The sequence below is a fragment of the Carya illinoinensis genome, chromosome 11, assembly GCF_018687715.1.
Source record: "Carya illinoinensis cultivar Pawnee chromosome 11, C.illinoinensisPawnee_v1, whole genome shotgun sequence".
In the NCBI taxonomy this organism is placed as follows: Eukaryota; Viridiplantae; Streptophyta; class Magnoliopsida; order Fagales; family Juglandaceae; genus Carya; species Carya illinoinensis.
Window position 1 is genome coordinate 9,713,615 of NC_056762.1, and position 20,939 is coordinate 9,734,553.

General features: G+C 32.7%; 2 protein-coding genes and 1 non-coding gene across 3 annotated transcripts; 2 read left to right on the forward strand and 1 right to left on the reverse strand.

Annotated features, from left to right (window-relative positions):
- Positions 1-284: 284 nt before the first annotated feature.
- Positions 285-3,575, forward strand: LOC122282903 (NAC transcription factor 25-like). Its single transcript, XM_043094968.1, has 3 exons — positions 285-481; positions 1,886-2,160; positions 3,422-3,575. Exons 1-3 carry the CDS (start codon positions 295-297, stop codon positions 3,482-3,484), a joined length of 525 nt encoding a protein of 174 aa, XP_042950902.1. The 5' UTR covers positions 285-294; the 3' UTR covers positions 3,485-3,575.
- A 4,944-nt stretch (positions 3,576-8,519) lies between these two features.
- On the forward strand, positions 8,520-11,091 carry LOC122280436 (NAC transcription factor 25-like). The gene is made up of 2 exons (XM_043091332.1): positions 8,520-8,802; positions 10,257-11,091. Exons 1-2 carry the CDS (start codon positions 8,535-8,537, stop codon positions 10,706-10,708), a joined length of 720 nt encoding a protein of 239 aa, XP_042947266.1. The 5' UTR covers positions 8,520-8,534; the 3' UTR covers positions 10,709-11,091.
- A 4,097-nt stretch (positions 11,092-15,188) lies between these two features.
- Positions 15,189-15,297, reverse strand: LOC122283530. The gene has a single exon (XR_006230931.1). It is a non-coding gene; the product is annotated as a small nucleolar RNA R71 (small nucleolar RNA).
- Positions 15,298-20,939: the final 5,642 nt, after the last annotated feature.

The window sequence follows — 20,939 nt, forward strand, 5'->3', positions numbered from 1 at the left end:
CAAAATTAAAACAACTCAACTAGGAATCAGCAGAAAGCTCCACGTGTTTCTCTCCTACTCAAAAATGAACAAAAGCAAGCGCATGAGTAGTACACGATTAGAAATGGTCTTTTTGTTTATGCTGTCTTTAACGCGTACGAATCCTCGATACTCCTAGCGCAAGTAGGACACCAATCTCGATTGTCATCTAAATCCGACACGTACGTCCGTAGTACTGCATGAAAACTTCTCTATAAATATTGATTTATATATTTAACCTAATTCCATTAATGACTTATAAGATCCTATACGTACATGGAAGTAGCCCAGCGTCGTGCAGGGATTCTTACAGAATTGCCACCCGGCTTTAGGTTTATGCCCACAGATCAAGAATTGGTGCAACACTATCTGTGGAAGAAAGAGCTTTCCATCCCTGTTCCTGGAAAGGTTTTTCAAGACATTGATGCCAGAGAGCTTTATGCCAAGCCACCCAAGAGTTTAGGTATTTTTTTTTATTTATATTTATATTTATATATATAACTTTTGGTACTGAAAAATATTATGGATCGATGATCATATGATCATCATCCTTATATGATCATGTAATTAATCATGGCGCCATACATGCAACTTATACATGAAGCTGGCAGCCATATTCATGTTTGTCTGATTTCGTGTCGTTTCTCATGATCTATCTGTTATATATATATATACACACACACACACACACACGTATATACATATACGTTTCTGAATTTTAATATGATTTCTTAACATTAATTCTTTTGCATGATATGCATGATCCTAGTTTATATATATATATATATATATTCGCTTGTTGTTGGCCATTCTTTTCAAGCACTAGCGAAGACGACGATAATTCTCCAACGGGCCGCCGGCCCTGCCAAGCTAGACGATGCATGTCTCCCTGCATACAGTACTACAATAAAAAAAGACTTTTTGCAACTATTTATTTTTTGGCAAACACTCGAGTTTTGAGGTAAAAAGTCATTTTATCTCTCATCTCCCTCAGTTTTCTGCCCACCCTTCCCAATGCGTGCCCGCTGCCACCGCCGCAAAATAGCATTTAAGACCAGACTTTGCGACCACTTCGTAGCGATTAGAAATCGCTGGCAAAACTTATTTGTGGCTAGTTTTGTAATTTTTTTTGCCATTTTGATCGCCAAAAAAGCCTTGAATGTTGTGGTGATATTATGTATACGTGTCATTTTCATGATAGATCAATAGAAGTACCATTCATGAATTCGTATTATATATGAGACTGCTAAATGAATTACTTTATAGATCATAGAGATTTCTTATGTCTTTGATGGGTAGATGCAAGTTGATGGCCTGGAGATTTTTGTTACTGCCACGCACTTTTAATATCACTTCGGTATTTATTTTTTTATCAAGACTTAGGATTATGTTATTTTTGGACTTCTTTTTCTTACTTATAATTATCAGCTGACTGTGTGCTGCATTTTGAAATAAGAATCTTCTACAACATGATCTTTTCAATCCTCCGATTAATCTGATCTCCCACTTCAATTTTTTGTTACCTCTTTAATTTCCTGTGGCTTCCTGCTGCAGCTAGCTAGCTTCTTCTTCCCTTCTCCGTTTTCCACCTCTCTTTTCTTATCCTTCAGCTTGATCATCGTCATTACTACTTGTGCTATGCATATATCATTTATATATTGCTTCTTCATAGGATTGAACTTCTCGAGGTTTCTTTCGGTGATTTCAGCTAGCTGGTTGCAGCATTCTATGGATTAGATTGTGCGAGCTAGGTTGGCGATGAAGGGAGGGATCCATGCATGCATTTGGTTTTATAATTGTTAATATATAACATGATCATCATAATCTATATTGGCTGACCATAAGTGTCTTTCTTATTGGATTGCAGTAACATTCTCAAGTGAGGATAGAGAATGGTATTTCTTCATATATGAAAATGAAGATTCTGATGACGACGTTAGAACAGCAAAAACTCGAGTTGTTGAAAATGGACAAGGGTTTTGGAAATCATGGCAAGAAGAAGATGATCCCATCTATGATGCTGATGGAAATGTCATTGCCTTCAAGAAAAATCTAACTTATTTTTCTTGTAGATCTTCAAAACCGAAAAAAACACATTGGACAATGCAAGAGTACCGATGCAACAAAGGAAAAAGTTTGAAGGTAAAAAGAAAATCGTTGATAAATTAGAGCCATTTGAGAAAAGTGAGTTTTTTTCAAAAGGTGATCTCATGACTTACTTTATAGGGCAGAGCTTTACAAATCATTTGAGTAATGTACAAATCATTTTCCCTACAAAATTAGTACTAGCTACAAACTGAGTTCACCGTTCCTGTAATTAGTGACACCATTAATATAACGAGAAAAATAATATTCGTAGTCCTAAATTGTACAAGTCTTATATATGTATTCTCTTTAAAAATAGTTTGTAAATTCTGGGATCCACATGTAATATTTTTTGTGGACCTCACTTCTTTATAAAGAAAGTGCACTAGACTGACAGCTCGTAGAACTATATCGAGCATTACTGAGAGTCTAATGGCTTGATGGTATATAATCAAGTTCTCCAAATGAAAATTTTGGATTCGAAACCTCAGCGTATAAAAAAAAAAGGGTGAACCGGTAGTTCGGTCCGGTTTACTGGTTTTATTTTTCATAAAACTGGTCAAAACCGATCCGATTCCTATTTTTCTTTTTCTAAAACCAGACCAGATCAGTTCATATATATATTTAAATTTTTAATATTGTATATAATTTTTATATATAATATATAATTATATATATTATTAATTAATATGATATTAAATCTTAAAATCTTGTATCACTATAATTTATTATATTAATAGTTATATATACTAATACTATATCACTATATATTATAATATATTATATTATATATTATAACATATCAGTATAGTCTATAATATAAGTATAATATATATTATAATATACTGCAATATATTATCACTATAGTATTATATAATATAATATATTAAAACAGAAAACTGGACCGGAATAGGTAAAACTGGAAGAATCGATTTAGGGGGATAATTAATACGGAATCGGTTTGTTGAAAATGCAAAACATGTTCATACCAATTCGGTTTCAAATTTTATCCAAAACTAAACCAAGCCAAACTAGTTACACCTCTATCGAAACCCCCGACCCTCTTGTATATATATATAAAGAACTGTATCGACTAGCATTACTTTGACTTACCATGATTTAATATTAATTTTAATTGGTCAATTTGTAAACCTATATTAATGTAATACCTCTAGCATTACTACCACTACTCGCATACAATAATATCCTTGCGAGAATTGACCAATTTATCTACGTATAACCTAGCTAAGTACTATTGTTATTTATATATAATATTCAATTAACTAAATTAATCCACCTTGTATATTTTTCCATGCAGCGAAAGGCCGGATGGGTATTGAGCCGGATGAAAAGAGGAAGGGAATACACGAGCTGCTTTTAGTGTGCCAGGCTGCCAGCTCCTCCAATTTGTTCTCTTTTGTACACTTTGGTTTTTTTTTTTTTTTGTAGCAATCATATTGATCAATAAAGGCTAGGTAATTGCCTATCAATTTAATTTAATTTAATTGGTATTCATCATGATCATTTCCATGACCAAATATTTTGTTGCAATTTTATTTCAATTCAAATAGATGTGTTTTCTATTAATATCTTTGATCGTACTTCTAACTAGTAAATGAAAAAAAAAAACCAAGTTTTTTTATTATTGATCCAAAAAATTAGATCACTTTTAACATAAATTCAAATGATGAACATTTAAATAAATATTCTTAAAATAAATAAAATCATTTAAATAAAACGAGTTACTAAAAACTATATTTTTATTTCTAGGGTTTCCAAAAATTAAATGGTCTTATTTAAAAATTAGGTTTAGTTCAATAATTCTAAACCTACCTCTTTTAAATAAGTTTAGACTTTTAAAAATGGTTGGAATATTTTAAATACTTGGCTCATTTAAAAATCATCTGCTAAATTTAAAATGAAGACTTGAGACTCAAAATGCTTAGGTGAGGCTTGTGACTAACTCAAGTAAAATTCGGAGTAGTTGGTCACATGTATACCCTACAATGTTGAGTCCAATTTAAATGAATTCAAATTTAAATTGGAAGCAATGTATATGGTTCTTTATTCTAAAGAGTCGTGCTACGTACAATCCCGTTGGAGACTTGCCTGTGTATGAAACAAGTGTTTATGTCATTTCCCCTACAATTTTGGTCAAATTTTGAAAATGCCCATCACTTTATCTTCCCTTCCTCAAGTGATTTACATAATTCTCTCCCCTTTGATTCTTATCTCTCTTCCCAAAAAACAGGCCATTGTGAAACTCTAACGTCGTCAGCCAAATTTCGATCTCTGTTCGGCACGGTCGACGTCATCTTCTCCTCCACCGACTGTCGACCACGTGAAACATCTACCTCTGAATGAACCTTCTCTTTTTGTTATTTTTTTAAGATTTCTTTTTGCATTAATGTAAATTCAAAGTCATTGGGTTTGCATAACGACATAATAAGTGCTTGTCAAAATTTTCAAATCTCAAAGCAAAGAAGGGTCTTCGGACATGAAATTTTTTCTTTTCAAATTGGCAAATTGCTGAACTTGACAATTGATTCGGCCCCAAAACAGTTGCATAATATTACTTTTATGTTTAGTTTTTAAAGTCAATGTGTTAGTATATTTTTTTTCATTTATGGATTTGCTTCTTGTCATATTGTTGATAATTGCATGACATCGATAAAGATGAAGAAGGGGAAGGAGTTCTGCCAATTTAATATCCTTAGGAATGAACTTTATTGAGGTAAGGATTATTATTGTTAAGAAGTTTTTAAATCCATATAAGGCTAATGAATGTTTATTTTTTCAATGCTTGTAGATGGTTCAAAAGAATGATGCAAGCTGTTGCAACTTCCGACTGCTATCTAAAAATTGGAAGTGCAAGTAATATTGCTTTTTCTCTTGCTCTAATTTTGGTTTCTGTCTTTACCTAAATGTAGCAAACCACTTTCAAGTTAATATAAGATAAGCCAAGATCACACCTCAAATCATTGTAAAAAAATTGATTTTGGCAATTATGCAATGTATGATTTATGAGCTTTGTAGGTATGCTAATAGAAAAAGAACTGCTACTCTTGTTCTCGGGTTGAAGGAGGACAAGTAGTTGTAAACCAAGCAGGGATGGATGCCATTTCTCATAGCAAATAATTGGCTCTAATTCTCAGTGCACAAACATTGGAAGATGCAAGCTTGCTCAGTTGATTATTTGGAGTCTTGTTGTTTATAGTTTTGGATTTCAAGTTTGCTTGAGTTGATGTATTGATGTATTCGAACTTGCTCAGCTGATGATTTGAGAGTTTTATGGTATATTCTCAAATTAGTTCATCCATTGTATAGTTTTGGATTTCGAGTTTTTAATGAAGAATTGAAGTGCAATTTTTACTATTGGCAATTTTTGAATTTGCTTCTAAAGTTACATTCTTTAGTGATGTCTATTTCTACCATCTACAGTTTTTATTTGGCTGCTGCTAGAAAGTACATTGCTATTTTTATTTCACAGATGCAATGCTATGTAAATAAAACCACAAAAGCAGAGAATTTGTGGAAAACTCCAGTTATCTGTTATAATATCATAATTTGGTACAGTGTAGCACATAAAGTAACATCATAACAACTTTACAAGTGACCCCTCTAACTACAATGCTTACAAACTTAATCAATCAGCTAAGCCCCCAACACAACATTAACAACATTAATTTTCCTCTCTCTCTCTCTCTCTTGGAGTTTTTCATCTCTTTGATAGAGTTCTCTCTCTTTCTACTGGAGATCTCTTTCTCTAACAACTGGACTTTCATTATATTCTTCATGAAATTCCTGTGATATGCTTGTGGTTCTAAGGATTAAGATATGTCACATTTCTGCCATGAAAAAATGGGCAAAATAAGAAAAGAAAAGTTAATGGTTAATGAAGCTTTAACTTCTTAAGCTATAATAACAAGAGGGGAAGTTACAAGATTTGATTGTTATATATCTTTTGCAATCCACTGACAGGGGAAGAGACTATACTTTGTATATTATTTTTCTCACATAACCAAAGATATCCATTCTTTCCACCACTGCAAAAGGACAACAACAGGTACAAGTAGTTAAGCTGCAGGGTGTATATAATGGCAAACTATCACAATTATTCAATCTCCCAAATAAATTTCTCATGCGGGGTAGGTGGAAACATATTGTATAATACTGGATATTCTATAAAGCCATAGGATGACTAGGATGTACATAAAGTAATCAAATATCACGCTATTCCTACTCTTCTCTTTCTCTTGCATAAACCAGATTGAAGAGGAGCACACTTGAGTTTTAAAGCATAAAAAATAAAATACCAACTTTATCAAGCTTTTTATTAATGGTAATGGCCCTAATAACACGATAAATTATATCCATCCACAGTGCTTGAAACTACAGGAGATGAACTTAATTACAAGATAAGTGCTGCCCAATTTAGCAAAATGAATTTATTGATGTATGCATTTGGAGGAAATTAAAGATGCTCATTGACAAGAGTCAATAAACTAGTTTACCATGAAACAAAAAACAATATATTTTAGAACCAAATACAAATAAACCCTTATTGTAGACCACTAAAGTTCCTTCAAGCTTCTTTGTTGGAGGAAGCAACTTCTTCTCATTAATGAATGTCAACTTGACAACACACTATTTTTATGGTCGTCAATTTTTTGTATTTTTCTGGTAGAGCACTTGAACTGTAACATGAAAGCAACAGGCTTACCCATCACCACATGCAATAGAAAGAAAAATAACTCAATAAATTATTCCCAAAAAAAATGGAAAAAAAAAAAAAAAACCTTGCTGCTGGAAGTGTTGCCATAAGCTAAACAAAGGGTTTAAAAGGCTTCCCCAAGAAAAAAGTAATTTCTAAATCAATAACATCTTAGAGATCCGAAGCAAAAATAGCATAGTGGTAGGGATAAAACCTGAGAGAGGCAGTAGATAGATGCAAATTCGATGCTCAATGTTTGTGAATCAAACTCGTTGTGATCTACTGCCTAGCTCAGATTTATAGACCTCCTTGTCCTCAGATGAAAATCATTTTAATTTGCTAGGGTTTGCACTCATCTAGGCTAATGGTGAATTCCTCTCATCTGCACATGGATCAAGGCTCCACCACCACCATTTCTCTCGCAATCACTCTGCTAGGGTTTGAGTTCCTCCACGATGAAGTTTGTTTCATCTCCTCTACACACCGTTTTCCTCTCAATTCACCACCAGCCATATTTGCATCTTAAAACGAATCTTTTCATCATATGAAGGCAATACAAAGGCTTGGGTTGTATGTGTTTTAATGAAACAAACCATTTCGCTTTAATGAAATGATTCATTCGTGCATGGGGTCTGGGTTGGGAGGGGACTGTATTTAGAATTTTTCTATTCTAAAATCTATGGATGGTATATACTACATTTATATCCCACTTTTCAAATAGAGTTATATATTTTATTCTCAATTCAATACGTAGAACACACTATTCATATCACATAAAATGTAATATTCAAATTTTAAAACTTATTTTTTAAATCAGATTATGCTACATATGCAAGCACTTTACTAGATGTGCTTTACACACCAACTTGGTAATAGTTTTTTTTTTTTTTTTTTTTCAAATATGATACTTTCATCACCCTTTAGTTGAGTTTACAAGGACTACACTATATTAAAGTATCGCGTTAAAACCATATATATATATATATATATATATGTTGGCAAGTAGTACTGAACATGAGTCCTAGTGGCCTTAAGATCAGTACTGAATGAGAAGTTACGTACGTACGTGGTCTTGTACAAATAAAGATAGAGTAATATATATAAGATAAAATCATAAGCTTACATGCATATTCTAGAATTATATATATCATTTTCCTTAAAGATAAGATTCAAGAGTCGAAAACCTATTCTATTTGTAATATATATTAATTTAATAAATATATATAATGATAAGAATATTATCATATCCGAATTAATTCAATTCGATGTGGCATGGAATAATAAATTTTATAATCTAGATTTTGGATGTGAAACCCTAATTAATTAATTCAGAGCCAAAAAAATATATATATATTATTATAATAATTCAGCGCCGCAATATTTATTTATTATTATTATTATTTTTGTCTTGGGTTTCTGAAACTCTTTTATATTGATCTGGTCTTGCTCTTAACGGCCGTAGTAGTACTATAAAATAAGCTGATTGTCTTATACTGCAAGACAAAAACATACCAGAAATGAGTAGTACTGTTTATGATCACCACGTGCTGCCTGCCCAACAACAGGAGTTTCTCATGTTTTTTTTCGTTTTTGCATACAATCCTAGTCCTAATAAGATACGTAACTTCACCAAGATTTTCTTATAAAAGCTGCATTAACGAACTCTACGATTACACGTACGTAAGCTAACAACTCAGGCGTTCTGATCATCATCATCATGCAGACTAATTTCATCGGCAATATTATACCGATGATCGGCTATATGTATATATATAGTATGGTATATATATATATGGCGGCGGCCAAAGTGCATGGATTTTTCACAGATGGTCAATTACCACCTGGGTTTAGGTTTGTCCCAACTGATGAAGAGTTGGTAAAACACTATCTGCGGAAAAAGGAGCTTTCCATCCCACTTCCAGGACCAGTACTTTTTCACGACGTTGATGCAACAAACCTTTATTCCACTCATCCCAAGTGTTTAGGTATTTTCTTTAATTCCTTTTTTACTCATGTGTTTGGTTTATGATCTTGTGTATATATATATTGCTTAATTTCTCATCGTTTTTCTGTTTGTTTTCCCAGGAATTTTTCAGACCTTTATATCATGAATTCAAACTAGGGTTTCTAATTCGCAAGAATTAGTGACGCTATTCTGATGTAAACTGTGCGTGCGGTAGTACTTTTACTGCTGCTCATCGTTAAAGACGGATCAGAAAAACTAGATGATGGAATTTGGCAGTAAAAATTAAGAAAATCATCTATACATAAAAGATCAGTTGCAGAGTGACAGCTGGCATGCCGTATAGCATAATTTTGTATTTTTATTTTTATATTTTTTTAATACTTTTAAATTAATTTTTAAAAAATATACTAATATATTAAAAATTACTTTCTTAATCATTAAATAAATAAATAAATAAATAATTCAGAGGTTTGCAACAATGTGCTACTATGGGAGTTTCCAAAATTCTTGTGGGAAAGTGATAGTTGAAGCTCTTAATCATGATAGCATGTCTAATTCTTTGTTAGGGATGTTATATCATAAGATAAAGAAGCTTGTTACTTGTTTTGAGAATTGTCTATTTTCATGTCTATCGGGAGGGAAATATGGTAGCTCATATATAGTTTGGCTATGAATGCTTTCAACGTTGAAAGTATTGATATTTCGTGGGATTGTATTCCAAACTTTATTTCTCAAGTTTTATGACTTGATATATAATTGTCTATAATCATTTTTCCAGTTGATGAATGATATTATCTTTTCTATCAAAAAAAAATTAATTAATTAATGAGCAATCATTTAGAGCGGTAACATTAGAGCGGCATAGTAGATTTATTCAATAGAAAATGGCAATTTCCTTTTCATTTTCTTGAAGTAAGGAAGGATGGGAAAATAATAGAAGTGTTTTATGATTTTTTTTTCTTCGATTTTCTTTTATGCAGTAAAAGAGGAATTAATACGTAAGAATGCGATATGATTAGTCTTATTATTTCCCTTTGTATGTACGGAAGTCACGTCTAAATTAATGTATATTTCTCTTCTCGATGTCTTCTTCCTCTTGATCTACCTTCTTCATTTATTCCCGATCGATATAATGGAAAACCTACCGAAACCTTTGTTCGTATATAAAACTCTTTTACAAACTCGGGTATATAGCTAGCGTGTGGTCCCTACACTCTTGCGCGCTTGATTTAGTTCAGGTTAATTGTACGTACGTACACAGGACACCCACACATACGTGATGATATATTTCGAGAAAGATCACGGAATTAGCAGATCATTGTAAAACATGTTAAGTTTTTAAACATATGGCCATGATATTGATATATATATATGTTATCCATGCATGCATGTACACGTGTCTCCGTTTTCTGAATAATTATTTTGACATAGATCAATTTGCTAACCACTGATGTATTTCTTATTGGATTGCAGTGAAATTCCTGGATGGGGAGAGAGAATGGTTTTTCTTTTTTCACGAAGATGAAGACTCTCGTGAGCGAATTCTTCGAAGATCAAGAAAAGCTCGAGTACTTGTTGAAAATGGAGGAGGGTTTTGGAAACCATGGCAGGAAAAGGATCCGATATGCAATGAGGATGGACATATCATTGCCTGGAAGACAGATCTTACTTATTTTTCTGTAGCTACTAATTCAAAGGCAAAGAAAACACATTGGACAATGCAACAGTACCGAATAGTACTACCCCATGTTGTGGGATCATGTATAAGTAGTAGTACTGTAGAGAAAAATTCCCAGGTAAAATCGATGTTTTGGGGTCTTCTTTTTTTCTTTTTTCTTTTTTTTTTTTCCTTGTACCTTCTGATATATCCAAGACTGCAAAACGATGAGAACTGGAGGTCCCCTGAACCTGATGATCAATCCTGAGTCTGCAAATTAATGCGTGAACATCATGTACTGTTATAAGTGTAGGTATAGTGAACACTAAAATGGGCGTATTTTTGCAATGCAGAGAGATCAGGGAATCTGGGTATTGTGCAGACTCAGAAGAGGTAGGGAGTACGTGTCCAGTTTTTAGCAACGTGCTGCTTGCTTGCTTTCTATCTTTTGGCGCGCAGTTTGATTATTTTTCTATCAATTTATTAATGGAGCTATGAATTATAAGCTTGAATCATCGATCATGTATCAACGGCTATATATCCATTGCCAATAAGCTACGTACAACGCCGAATAATGGTGTTGGCTCATATATATGGCCATTTGATGCATCGATCAGATGGGGAAACACGAGTAATTCGAGTCTCGATCGATGTTCTCATTGCTATATTTATATATATACGGAGATCATACAATTGTAATGATCGAGTTTGGGCACGATTATTTATGCATATTCTAGCCTTTTCCCCTAAAAGAGTGTTCACTACTCTCTCTCTCTCTCTCTCTCTCTCTCTCTCTCTCTCTCTCTCTCTCTCTCTCTCTCAATTGCCGATGCTAAGGTTATAAATTTATAATTGGGAGTTATCTTTGCTCATTGGAAATATTAATTGGAAATGAAACTAATTTAGGGTTGATAATTAGAGACCATTAGTAGAATGCATATACTATATAAGCGGATATCCGCCCGAATAAACTGGTTTGAAACCCAAGAGGATATCCGAATTTATACCATGTTTTTTTGTTTTTTTGGTTTTTTAGAAACCAAACTAAAAAGGAAGGGGAAACAAATCAAATCCAAATCCAAAAAATTGACATAGAGAGCATATCTGAAATCTTACAGATCAAACGAGAAAAAAAGCTCAGAGTACTCAAACCTAGTGCAAGAATCACTGCCTCAAACCGCAAACAGTTCCTTGTATTTGCATCACAAAGAGAACTAATCATTGATGCCGTTCGTGACCTCTTTGTGGCCATGGGAGTGGGTCTGCCCTACGACCCGTACAAGATCTACATGAGCCCTGATGAGGCCATCTTTTGCACCAACTCATTCATGTAAACCCAAATCACTGACCCATCAATCAAAGACTGTATTTGGATGTGATTGTAACAAGCGTCATGGCTTAGTATATACAGTACTACCTACCTACTCCTGGTGTCACCCCTCGATTCTTAACAAATCAACAAAAAACAAAACAAAGAAAGACACACCATGGCCAACAAAGAAAACAAAGAAAGTTTCAACCCATTGACTAACGGCATTGTCTGCCTTCTCCAAAGTATTTGTGGTTCTGGTGTTTCTTTATTCCTTGTAAGACAGGCTTTTTGGGAGAGAGTTGAGGGAAGAGGGCACTGAGAGACGAGAGTAAAGTTTAGGTTTTAAAAGAAATCGATTACAGATATCCAGTTTAAAAACCAAATCCGTAACCAGATCCGGGCTGGTATAAAAGAATTTTACCTGCCCAGGTTCAATCCGAGTAGTTATCCACCCGAATTGACTCAAATTTCCAGGTTTTGGACCAGATTGAAAAATAATCCAACCTGGCTCTACACCCCTAGGATACTTATAGCATTAGAAATTCTAAACCAGAATACAAGTATAAAATACACATAAGAAACATTTACCTCAAGTGGTAAATCTTAGATCTTAGATCAATTGTAGTTGTTTCACGAGCATGTAACTCATGGCCACTTCAATTGCTAGGCATAACGCCTAGCATTACATGCCTTTGCTTGTAAAGGGAAGGGCTACCACTTGGGAACCCCTCTTCACTACATCTCCCACACCAAATAATGGGCATGACCACATGCCTTCACGTCTCGTTGTATTCTGAATCTTTTTCATACTAGCAAATAAGTTGTGCGATCATAAAGTATACATGAGAGGAAAAATTGGAGCACTATATCAAATCTCTCATAGAGAAGACTAGTATAGCAATATCCTGAAAAAATTGTCTCATTATGCCCTTATTCATTTGGCCACGTCAAATTGAGCATCCCTAATCCCTTTTAAGTTATAAGACTTAAAGCAATGCTCAATCTTCACAAAACATGATGCACCCATAGCTATATTGTAACGAGTATAAACACAATCCTAATGTGTAACCAAATAGTCTTCATTTTGCCCTTATGCCATTCAGTTTGGTCGTCACTCCCCCAGCAATGTCCCATTAAACTATATCATACATGGTTATAGATAACATGCCAAAGTAGATGACATTATAAAAGTGCCTCAACCTTGTGACATATTCAAATGTCAATAAATAGTATAAATAAATTTAGGTCATCAACATTGACCTACATGATTCAAACTATAAGGAAGCATGGATCCATTCACTTACATTTACTCTTAGTCATATAAAACATATAGCATGAAAAATATGCTACGGTGGAACTCTCTTTCTAAAAAACCGTATGTCAAATCTCAATACATCGTATAGATCTGATGAGTGTGCGAAAGTACACTATAAATGCCCTATTATTGGATTAAAATGTTAAAATGTAAATAGAAATAATAAAAATTAATACGTATTCTTGAATTGAGTTTTTATTTGCCTTGAGATACTTCTAAGCAGATTTTTATATTTAATTTTAGAGTTTACAAAAGAGCAAGTCAAAACCTAGTCAAATTCAAATGAGGACTTTCATGAGATTTGAGAGAAATTTAAATCAAGAAAAAAAAAAAGAAATCACAAAAAGAAACTGCAAGAAGTCCAAATCTGAAATCTGCGAAGAGACAATCTGGACATATTTTAGTTTTTTAATAATAACTTTTCACTCACACATCGGATTGATGCAATTCTTGATGTATTAGAAAACTATCTTAAAGGGCTAAATTTGTCATCAATAAAGATTTATAAATTAGAACTCCTGAAGTACATATATGGCTACCAAGATGAGTTTTAAAATTTAAGCGATTTTTTTAAACAGGAATCATGAAGATATTAGGGTTTCTTTCCTACCTTATATAAGTATATCAATAGCACGAAATTGAGGGAGAGGGGAGGCACAAGAGGATGGACTGAAGAACGAAAAGATGAAATTAATTTCCATAGTTGCCGTTTGTTTTATTTTTCTCTTGAGATTTTTGTTGTCCATTATATTTATGGGTAACTAAATTCTCAAGTAGGGTTAGGAATGAACTTCCACATTAAATGGTGTTTTTAATTTATTTTTAATTTATATATTTGATTTTCAATTATTAAAACTTTTTTGTTTTATCATTCTCAATTCACTGTTAATGTTTTCTTCTCCGAATAATCATAAAATTTATTTTGTTTATGGATTCAGTCATGCTTTTTTTATTGAATGAATTAGTTATTTGATTATGTTTGGATTAATTATTTATCTATATTGATTTAATTCTTTGCTGCAATATCACTTCTTAAGCATATTGTTATCGTTAGATTTTCTTAATAGTGATAATAATTTACATATTTTAAAAGTGGTGAATAATTTTTCAAAAGGTTACATTTGGTTTAATTTTGGTTTATAAATCTATACCTTCCGATTGAGAATTTTGGAAATTGAGTTCCCAATTGAGTTATTCAATGAATTAAGAATAATTAAAATACTGGATTTGTGCAAGGGATTCCCAATGTTTTAATGTTTGTCAAATTTGAGTAATTTTTTCGTTAGTCACTTTGCTTCACTTTAATTTATATTTAAAATTAATATTTGTTCTCTATTAATCATTTAATATTTTTCTTTAGTTTCTTTATTCTTTCTTCTATTCTTTTAATTTGTTTTCCTGTGGAATAGACACCCCAAAACTGTGCTACAACTACTGCGTTATTCTTTGGGCGTAATCACATTTTGGAGCTGTTACCATGGAGACAGTAGAAGAATTGCTAGATAGTTTCTCTTTTTAGCAATTTGTAAATGTGGTAACTTCATTCCCCCTTTTAGCTTGATGCATCTTTATCTTATATTCTGTTTTTTTTTTGTAGGTTTTTTTAGTATTGTGTTTTTCTCTACCTTGCATGCACAGATATAGAGACGCGTTGGGTCGGTTTGCTTGTACACTTATCTTAGAGTTAGAGTCAGAATCTAATTTTTCTAATCATTTGTTTGATAATCCATCTAATCCTAAAAAAATGAGTGTGCACGAAGATCAACCTAGGACTCTACATGAGTACCTTCTCCCTACATGCATAGCAACACCATCATACATTATATTTCCACCAAATATTCCTCCAATAGATTTCAAACCAGGTATGATACAATTTCTCCCTACTTTTCATGTTTTAGAGAGTGAAAATCCATATGTGCATATTAGGAAATTTGAAGAGGTTGTTGCTACATTTCATGGTCAACCTGGCACTGTAAAAGTTATTCGACTTAAGTTCTTTCCTTTCTCACTAAAGGATAAGACGAAGAGTTAGATGTATTCATTAAGACTAGAGTCGATTGGGTTATGGGCTGAGATGACCCAAATTTTTTTTTAATAAATACTTTCCTCATCATAAAACTAATACTTTGAAAAGGCAAATCTCAACTTTTACACAAAATGATAGTGAGACTTTGTATCATGCATTGGAACATTCAAAAGAGTTACTTAACTTGTGTCCCCATCATGGTTATGAAAGTTGGCATCTAGTTAGCCATTTTTATGAAAGTCTCACTCTTAGAGAGTGTCAATTTATTGAAATGATATATAATGATGAGTTTTTGCAAAAGGACCCAAATGAGGCAATAGAGTATTTGAATGAACTCGCATAAAAAGCTCACAGTTAGACAGAACCAAATGCTTTTGACGGTACCAATTGAGCACGCTCCAATCAAACTCATTCTAGTGGAGGCATCTATCATCTCAAAGAAGAATATAACTTGAAGGCAATGATGGACGGCCTAACTAGAGAGTTAGAGGAATTGAAGATGAAGGAAACTATGACAGCTCGTTTTAGTCCCCAAGTTGATGCCTCTAAATTTTGTTTTATTTGTCAGGGAGTAGATCATCTTGCATAAGATTGCCTAACACTTGCTGAGATGAGAGTAGTGTATGAGGAGCATTGCAATTCTCTTGACACGTATAAAAAAACCCTTTTCACCCTACTCAGATACATACAATCTTGGTTGGAGAAATCACCCAAATTTCAGTTAGAAGTAGGGGAGAGCATCAGCCGGTCCGGACCTAATAAACTGACCAAACCGAATCGGACCAATTTGATCTAGTCCAAAAATGGGAGGATTGAATTCATCTCGTCCAATCCGCAGGTCTAGAGATTTTTCACCCCGGACCAAGCAGAATGAAAAAAATTAAAAACAAATTATATATATTATTTATATAAATAATTGTATAAATTAATTATAAGTTTATATATATCACAATATTACATAAGTATTATATTCTTTAATGTATAACTATAATATATAGTATTAGTATATATTAATAATTGTACAATTTATTATGTAATTCTCATTTAATAATTCACTTAATTTTAATTTAGTATGTTAATTTTTTTATTAATTAATTTTAAAAAAAAGGGTTGGACCAACCGGACCGAACCGATAACAACCGACCCTGAGGATGTCCGATCGGACCGGTCCAGTTCCATCTGAGAAAATGGTGGACTGAAAATTTTGGTCCATCACCCAGACCAGACTGGACCATGCTCTCCCTTAGTTGGAAGTCTGACACTCACAATCCTGCACAATCACAACCATGAAGGAGTTACTCTACACCATATCATGCATCTCCCTCTTCTAGGAACCCCTTAGAAGATACTTTGCATACTTTTATTGAGGCACATGATAAAACTAATCAAAAATTTGAATTTTTGCGAATCTTTGATTACGCAAGTTGTTGAGAAAAATAAGGAGATAAAGAGTCATGTATCCAAGTTAATGACTTCGTTGAGTGTGAATGAGTGTGGCAAGTTCCCTTCTCAAGCTCAACCCACGCTCCAAGGTTAACATATGAAAGAGGTCAATGTCATTGTGTCAAGAAGTGGTAAGTCCTTACACATCCCAAAAACTAATAAGACAGAGGATGTTGAATAGGAACAAAGCAATGATAATACCGAGTTCCCCAAAGAAGCCGAGATAATCAAGAGCCCAGTTAAAGTATCATTTCCTCAAGTTTTAAAATTTGATATGTGAACTTTGAATTCTAATAATGAAATGTTGGAAAACCTCAGGCTCGTAAAGATTAACCTTCCTCTTTTTCATGTTCTTAAACAAGTTCATTTTTATGCAAAAGTTCTTAAAAATTTGTGTACAGTTAAGAGGAAGCACCATGTTAAGAAGACAACATTTCTAACTAGAGCAAGTTCTAATTAAGCAGCGAATTCCTCCTAAGAATAAGGATCCTAACTATCCAACGATTACATGTAATATTGAAAATCATGAGTTTGGACAAGTCTTGCTAGATTTAGGAGTTAGTGTTAATTTGATGTTCCATTTATTTGATGCTTGGTTTGGGTGAAATTAAGCTTACTTCTGTTGTGTTTCAATTGACTGATCGTCTAGTTAAGAAACCGAGAGGGATAATTAAGGATGTTTTTATCCAAATTGATAAGTTTAATTATCCTGTTGATTTCTTAATTTTGGACACTTAATCGGTTGTTGAGTCCTCCTTTGAATTTGACTCGGTTTTGACTTACTCTTTTATAAACTCTGAAATTAAATATAAAAAACTGTTTAGGAGTATTCCAACGTAAATAAAAACTCAATTCAAGAATATACATTAATTTTTATTATTTTTATTCACATTTTAGCATTTTAATCTAATAATAGGGTATTTAAAGTACACTTCCACACGCTCATCAAGTATTCTTTTAGAAAAATTCATAACGTAAGACAAATCAACAATATGTTTCTTCCAACACTAGAAAGCATTTGGAAGTTCAAAAAAAAATATCATCAAGAAGTTTTTTTTTTTATTTATTTATTAAAACTATCAATTTTTTAGGGTAACAATTTATCAAAAATAGGTTTTTCAAATTTTTCTTCAATACGGTCTAATTGTTCAACAACAATATGTAAAGAACTATTGACAATAATTTTGTTCAATAATCTTCTTTGTTGTAGTGGAAGTGGGAACATTAGAATCAACAATAGGAACTTTAAAAGGATAAGCCTTAACTTTAGACCATTGATGGTTAATGATAACTGTCTCAAGAGGTGGATGGCTTGATCTAATAACATATTTGTTTTCAGTGACAAAATTTTATATTTTTTTTTTCACCATTTTAAGGCTATTCTGAGAAACATTCTTTGAAACAAAATTATTTTCAACAAAACCAAAAAATAATTTATGTTTTTGCATATCATGCATTTTTTTTCTTTCCATTTTTGTTTAACACATAATTTATTTATTTTTTTATTTTTTGTTATCAAAAGTAGCATGAAAGTATGTTCTCTTTTATTTATTTTTAACATAATTTTAATCATTATACAAAGCAACTATATCAATTTCAAAATCTCTATTTATCACAGATAATTGGTTGCAAATAATAAGAATAGCAAAATCAAAAGAGGTAGAAGAAATGGAAGGGGTCTCTTCTTCTTCTTTAACAACTTTATCTTTCTTAGATAAATATGTATTTTAATTAGTAGTATAGTAAGCAATGTTAACTTGGGACGCATTACTAGTGACTCCCTTTGGCTTTAAATTGGGCTTAACAGTACTTTCTAGAAAATCAATGAGATGTTGATCTCTCCTTATTATATTTCTTGAAGCAGTAAATCCATCAAAGAAGTTTCTTCTTGCATCAATTAATAGAGGTCTATTAAACTAATTATCAAAACTTATCTTAACAGTATTGTCAAGATATTGTTGAATATAATCAAGGTTAGTTTCATCATAAACAAACTTAGCTAGCTATGATTCATGTTCCAATAACCATTTGCATTAGGTAGAGTGACATCTTTTCAATGAATCATTTTTTGAATTTGGATTTTAGTAATAGGGATAGAACTTTGGATTAGCAAAATTTTATTCCCTAAATGTTTTAAAATAGCTTTAGAATTTAAATTAGTTTTTAACACTTTATAGCAAATGTGATAAACAATAGCAAGGGGTTTACTCCCTTCATCCATATCTTAACTAGATTTCAAAATATTCAAAGTTAAAGCTTTAAGAATATTAGGATCATCTAAAGCAATGGTTAGATCAGAAAAGCAATCAAAATGAGCAAGACCATTAAACAAAGATGACTGAATCATACCAAATATACTAGTTCCAATTTTTTTTGATCTAACATACCTTAAGCATAAAAGCATAGAAGCATTTATCCCTCTACGAGTAACAAGCTTAACAGTAACTTGAACAGAACCAGTATGTAAGAATTTATAACCTTTAATAAGAAAATTATGGATGGATTTGATTAAAAAACACCATTTTCTATGGATTTTTAAAATAGCATAAGTCTATTCAATAGTCTTAACATTAAATTCAATCTTAAAGGTAGATTGAATCCAACTAGTTTTGTAAATAGCTTTTGCATCAATTTTAGAAATACTTCATTTGTTGAGATCAAGGCAATCAAACTCTTCAACATAGTAGTGTTCCTCATTAATAATATCAGGGGGTAAAGATCCCGAGCTAACAGATGAATTGGATCTAAACATCCTATTCATTTTCAATCACACTAACACCCTAAGGTCAACACGTACTTATCATGTTTTTTCTCAAGTTTTTGTTGCATTTCATAACACATACCCTAATCAACCGTATACCACTCATGTCCTATACTCTAAACGGGTCTTACTATTTGGTGGCCGTAATTCACTTTATAACTAGGGTGGCGCCAACAATGACAAGAAATAGACACAATAGAGTAAATGGATAGGAAAATAGAAGATATAAAATGGATATAAATAATAGAAATAATACAACTATCACCAGCCGAATCAAGTTTCTTTTTATACTAAAATGGAAAACTCAATGGTGCTATATATATATATATATAGAGAGAGAGAGAGAGAGAGAGAGAGAGAGAGAGAGAGAGAGAGAGAGAGTTGTGTCAACCATTTCTATATGCTACATAAACATCAAGGGATACAATGTCTCCTATCTGCTTACTACCTTAGCGCCAAAGGTGATCGCTCGTGTCAGTGAGCCCATTATTTAAACCTGTTGACACACATTTTCATCGTGACTCCCAAAATTATGGTGAATGTGTGTGCTCACTAAATGATCCTAGTCAAGCTTTATGATCATAGAACACATGATCATTACCATGTACATAATGAATAGTACCATGAATGAGACACTACAATAGATAAAGGTGGCAATATGTCACAATCCTTTAACCTAACATGAATACGATATAAATTAGTGAATTTGAGTTTGATGTTAATGGATTTGAGTCAAAACGAATTAACCCGTTAAGACATGACTCATTAACGAGTCAACCTACTTAACACGAAATCAACCCATTTAAATTTTATTTGAAATTATACTTATGCCATTCCTAACCCTAAAACCAAAAATACCCTAAGTTTAACGTATTCACTCTCACTTACAAACCTGATCTTGCACCTTTTCCACTCCCTCCCAGCCTCACACTATCGCACCTCACTCTCTCAGCCTGCTCTCTCACTCCACCTCCCTCCCATGGCCACACCCAGTCTCACACATCTTCTCTTTTCAAGATTGCAAAATCCGATCCAAATTGGTAGCTACAACTAAAGCCCCTATGATACTTTGGGGGGCAAGCGGTGTCATCATCAACGTCTTAGCTCTGAACCCTAAAACAATACTTAATGTTTATATTTTTAAACAAGACTTTTCTTTTTTAATGTTTATATTTTCCAATCATCTCCTGTAAAACAATAAATCGTTTGAAAATATATTCAATTAGATGTAGCCATAGACTAGTGGCATGGTGCTTACAAGCAAATGTATCCATATGACCCAGTTTGCACCTTTTCTATCCCGTGATGTAGATTTTAAGCTCATAAATGATGGATGGTTGAATCATAGTTATGGTGCCAAAGGAGCTACAACATGACAGGTGTTAAATGATAACTTTGTTTATTATGGTGACTAATGTTAATTTGTGAAGTTCCTTTTGGATTGAATGTAGTGGCCTCCCAATATTTTTGTGTTGAAATTGTTAACTTCAAAAAATAATTTCATTCAAGTAATATTCTTAATTTTTAATTGATGTGGATTTATTTTTGTGCATTCTTAACTGGTTGCAAGAGAGGAAAATATAATACACATCCAAATTTCATTCAAGAAATTTGTTTTAATTTTTTATTTGTGAAATTGCTT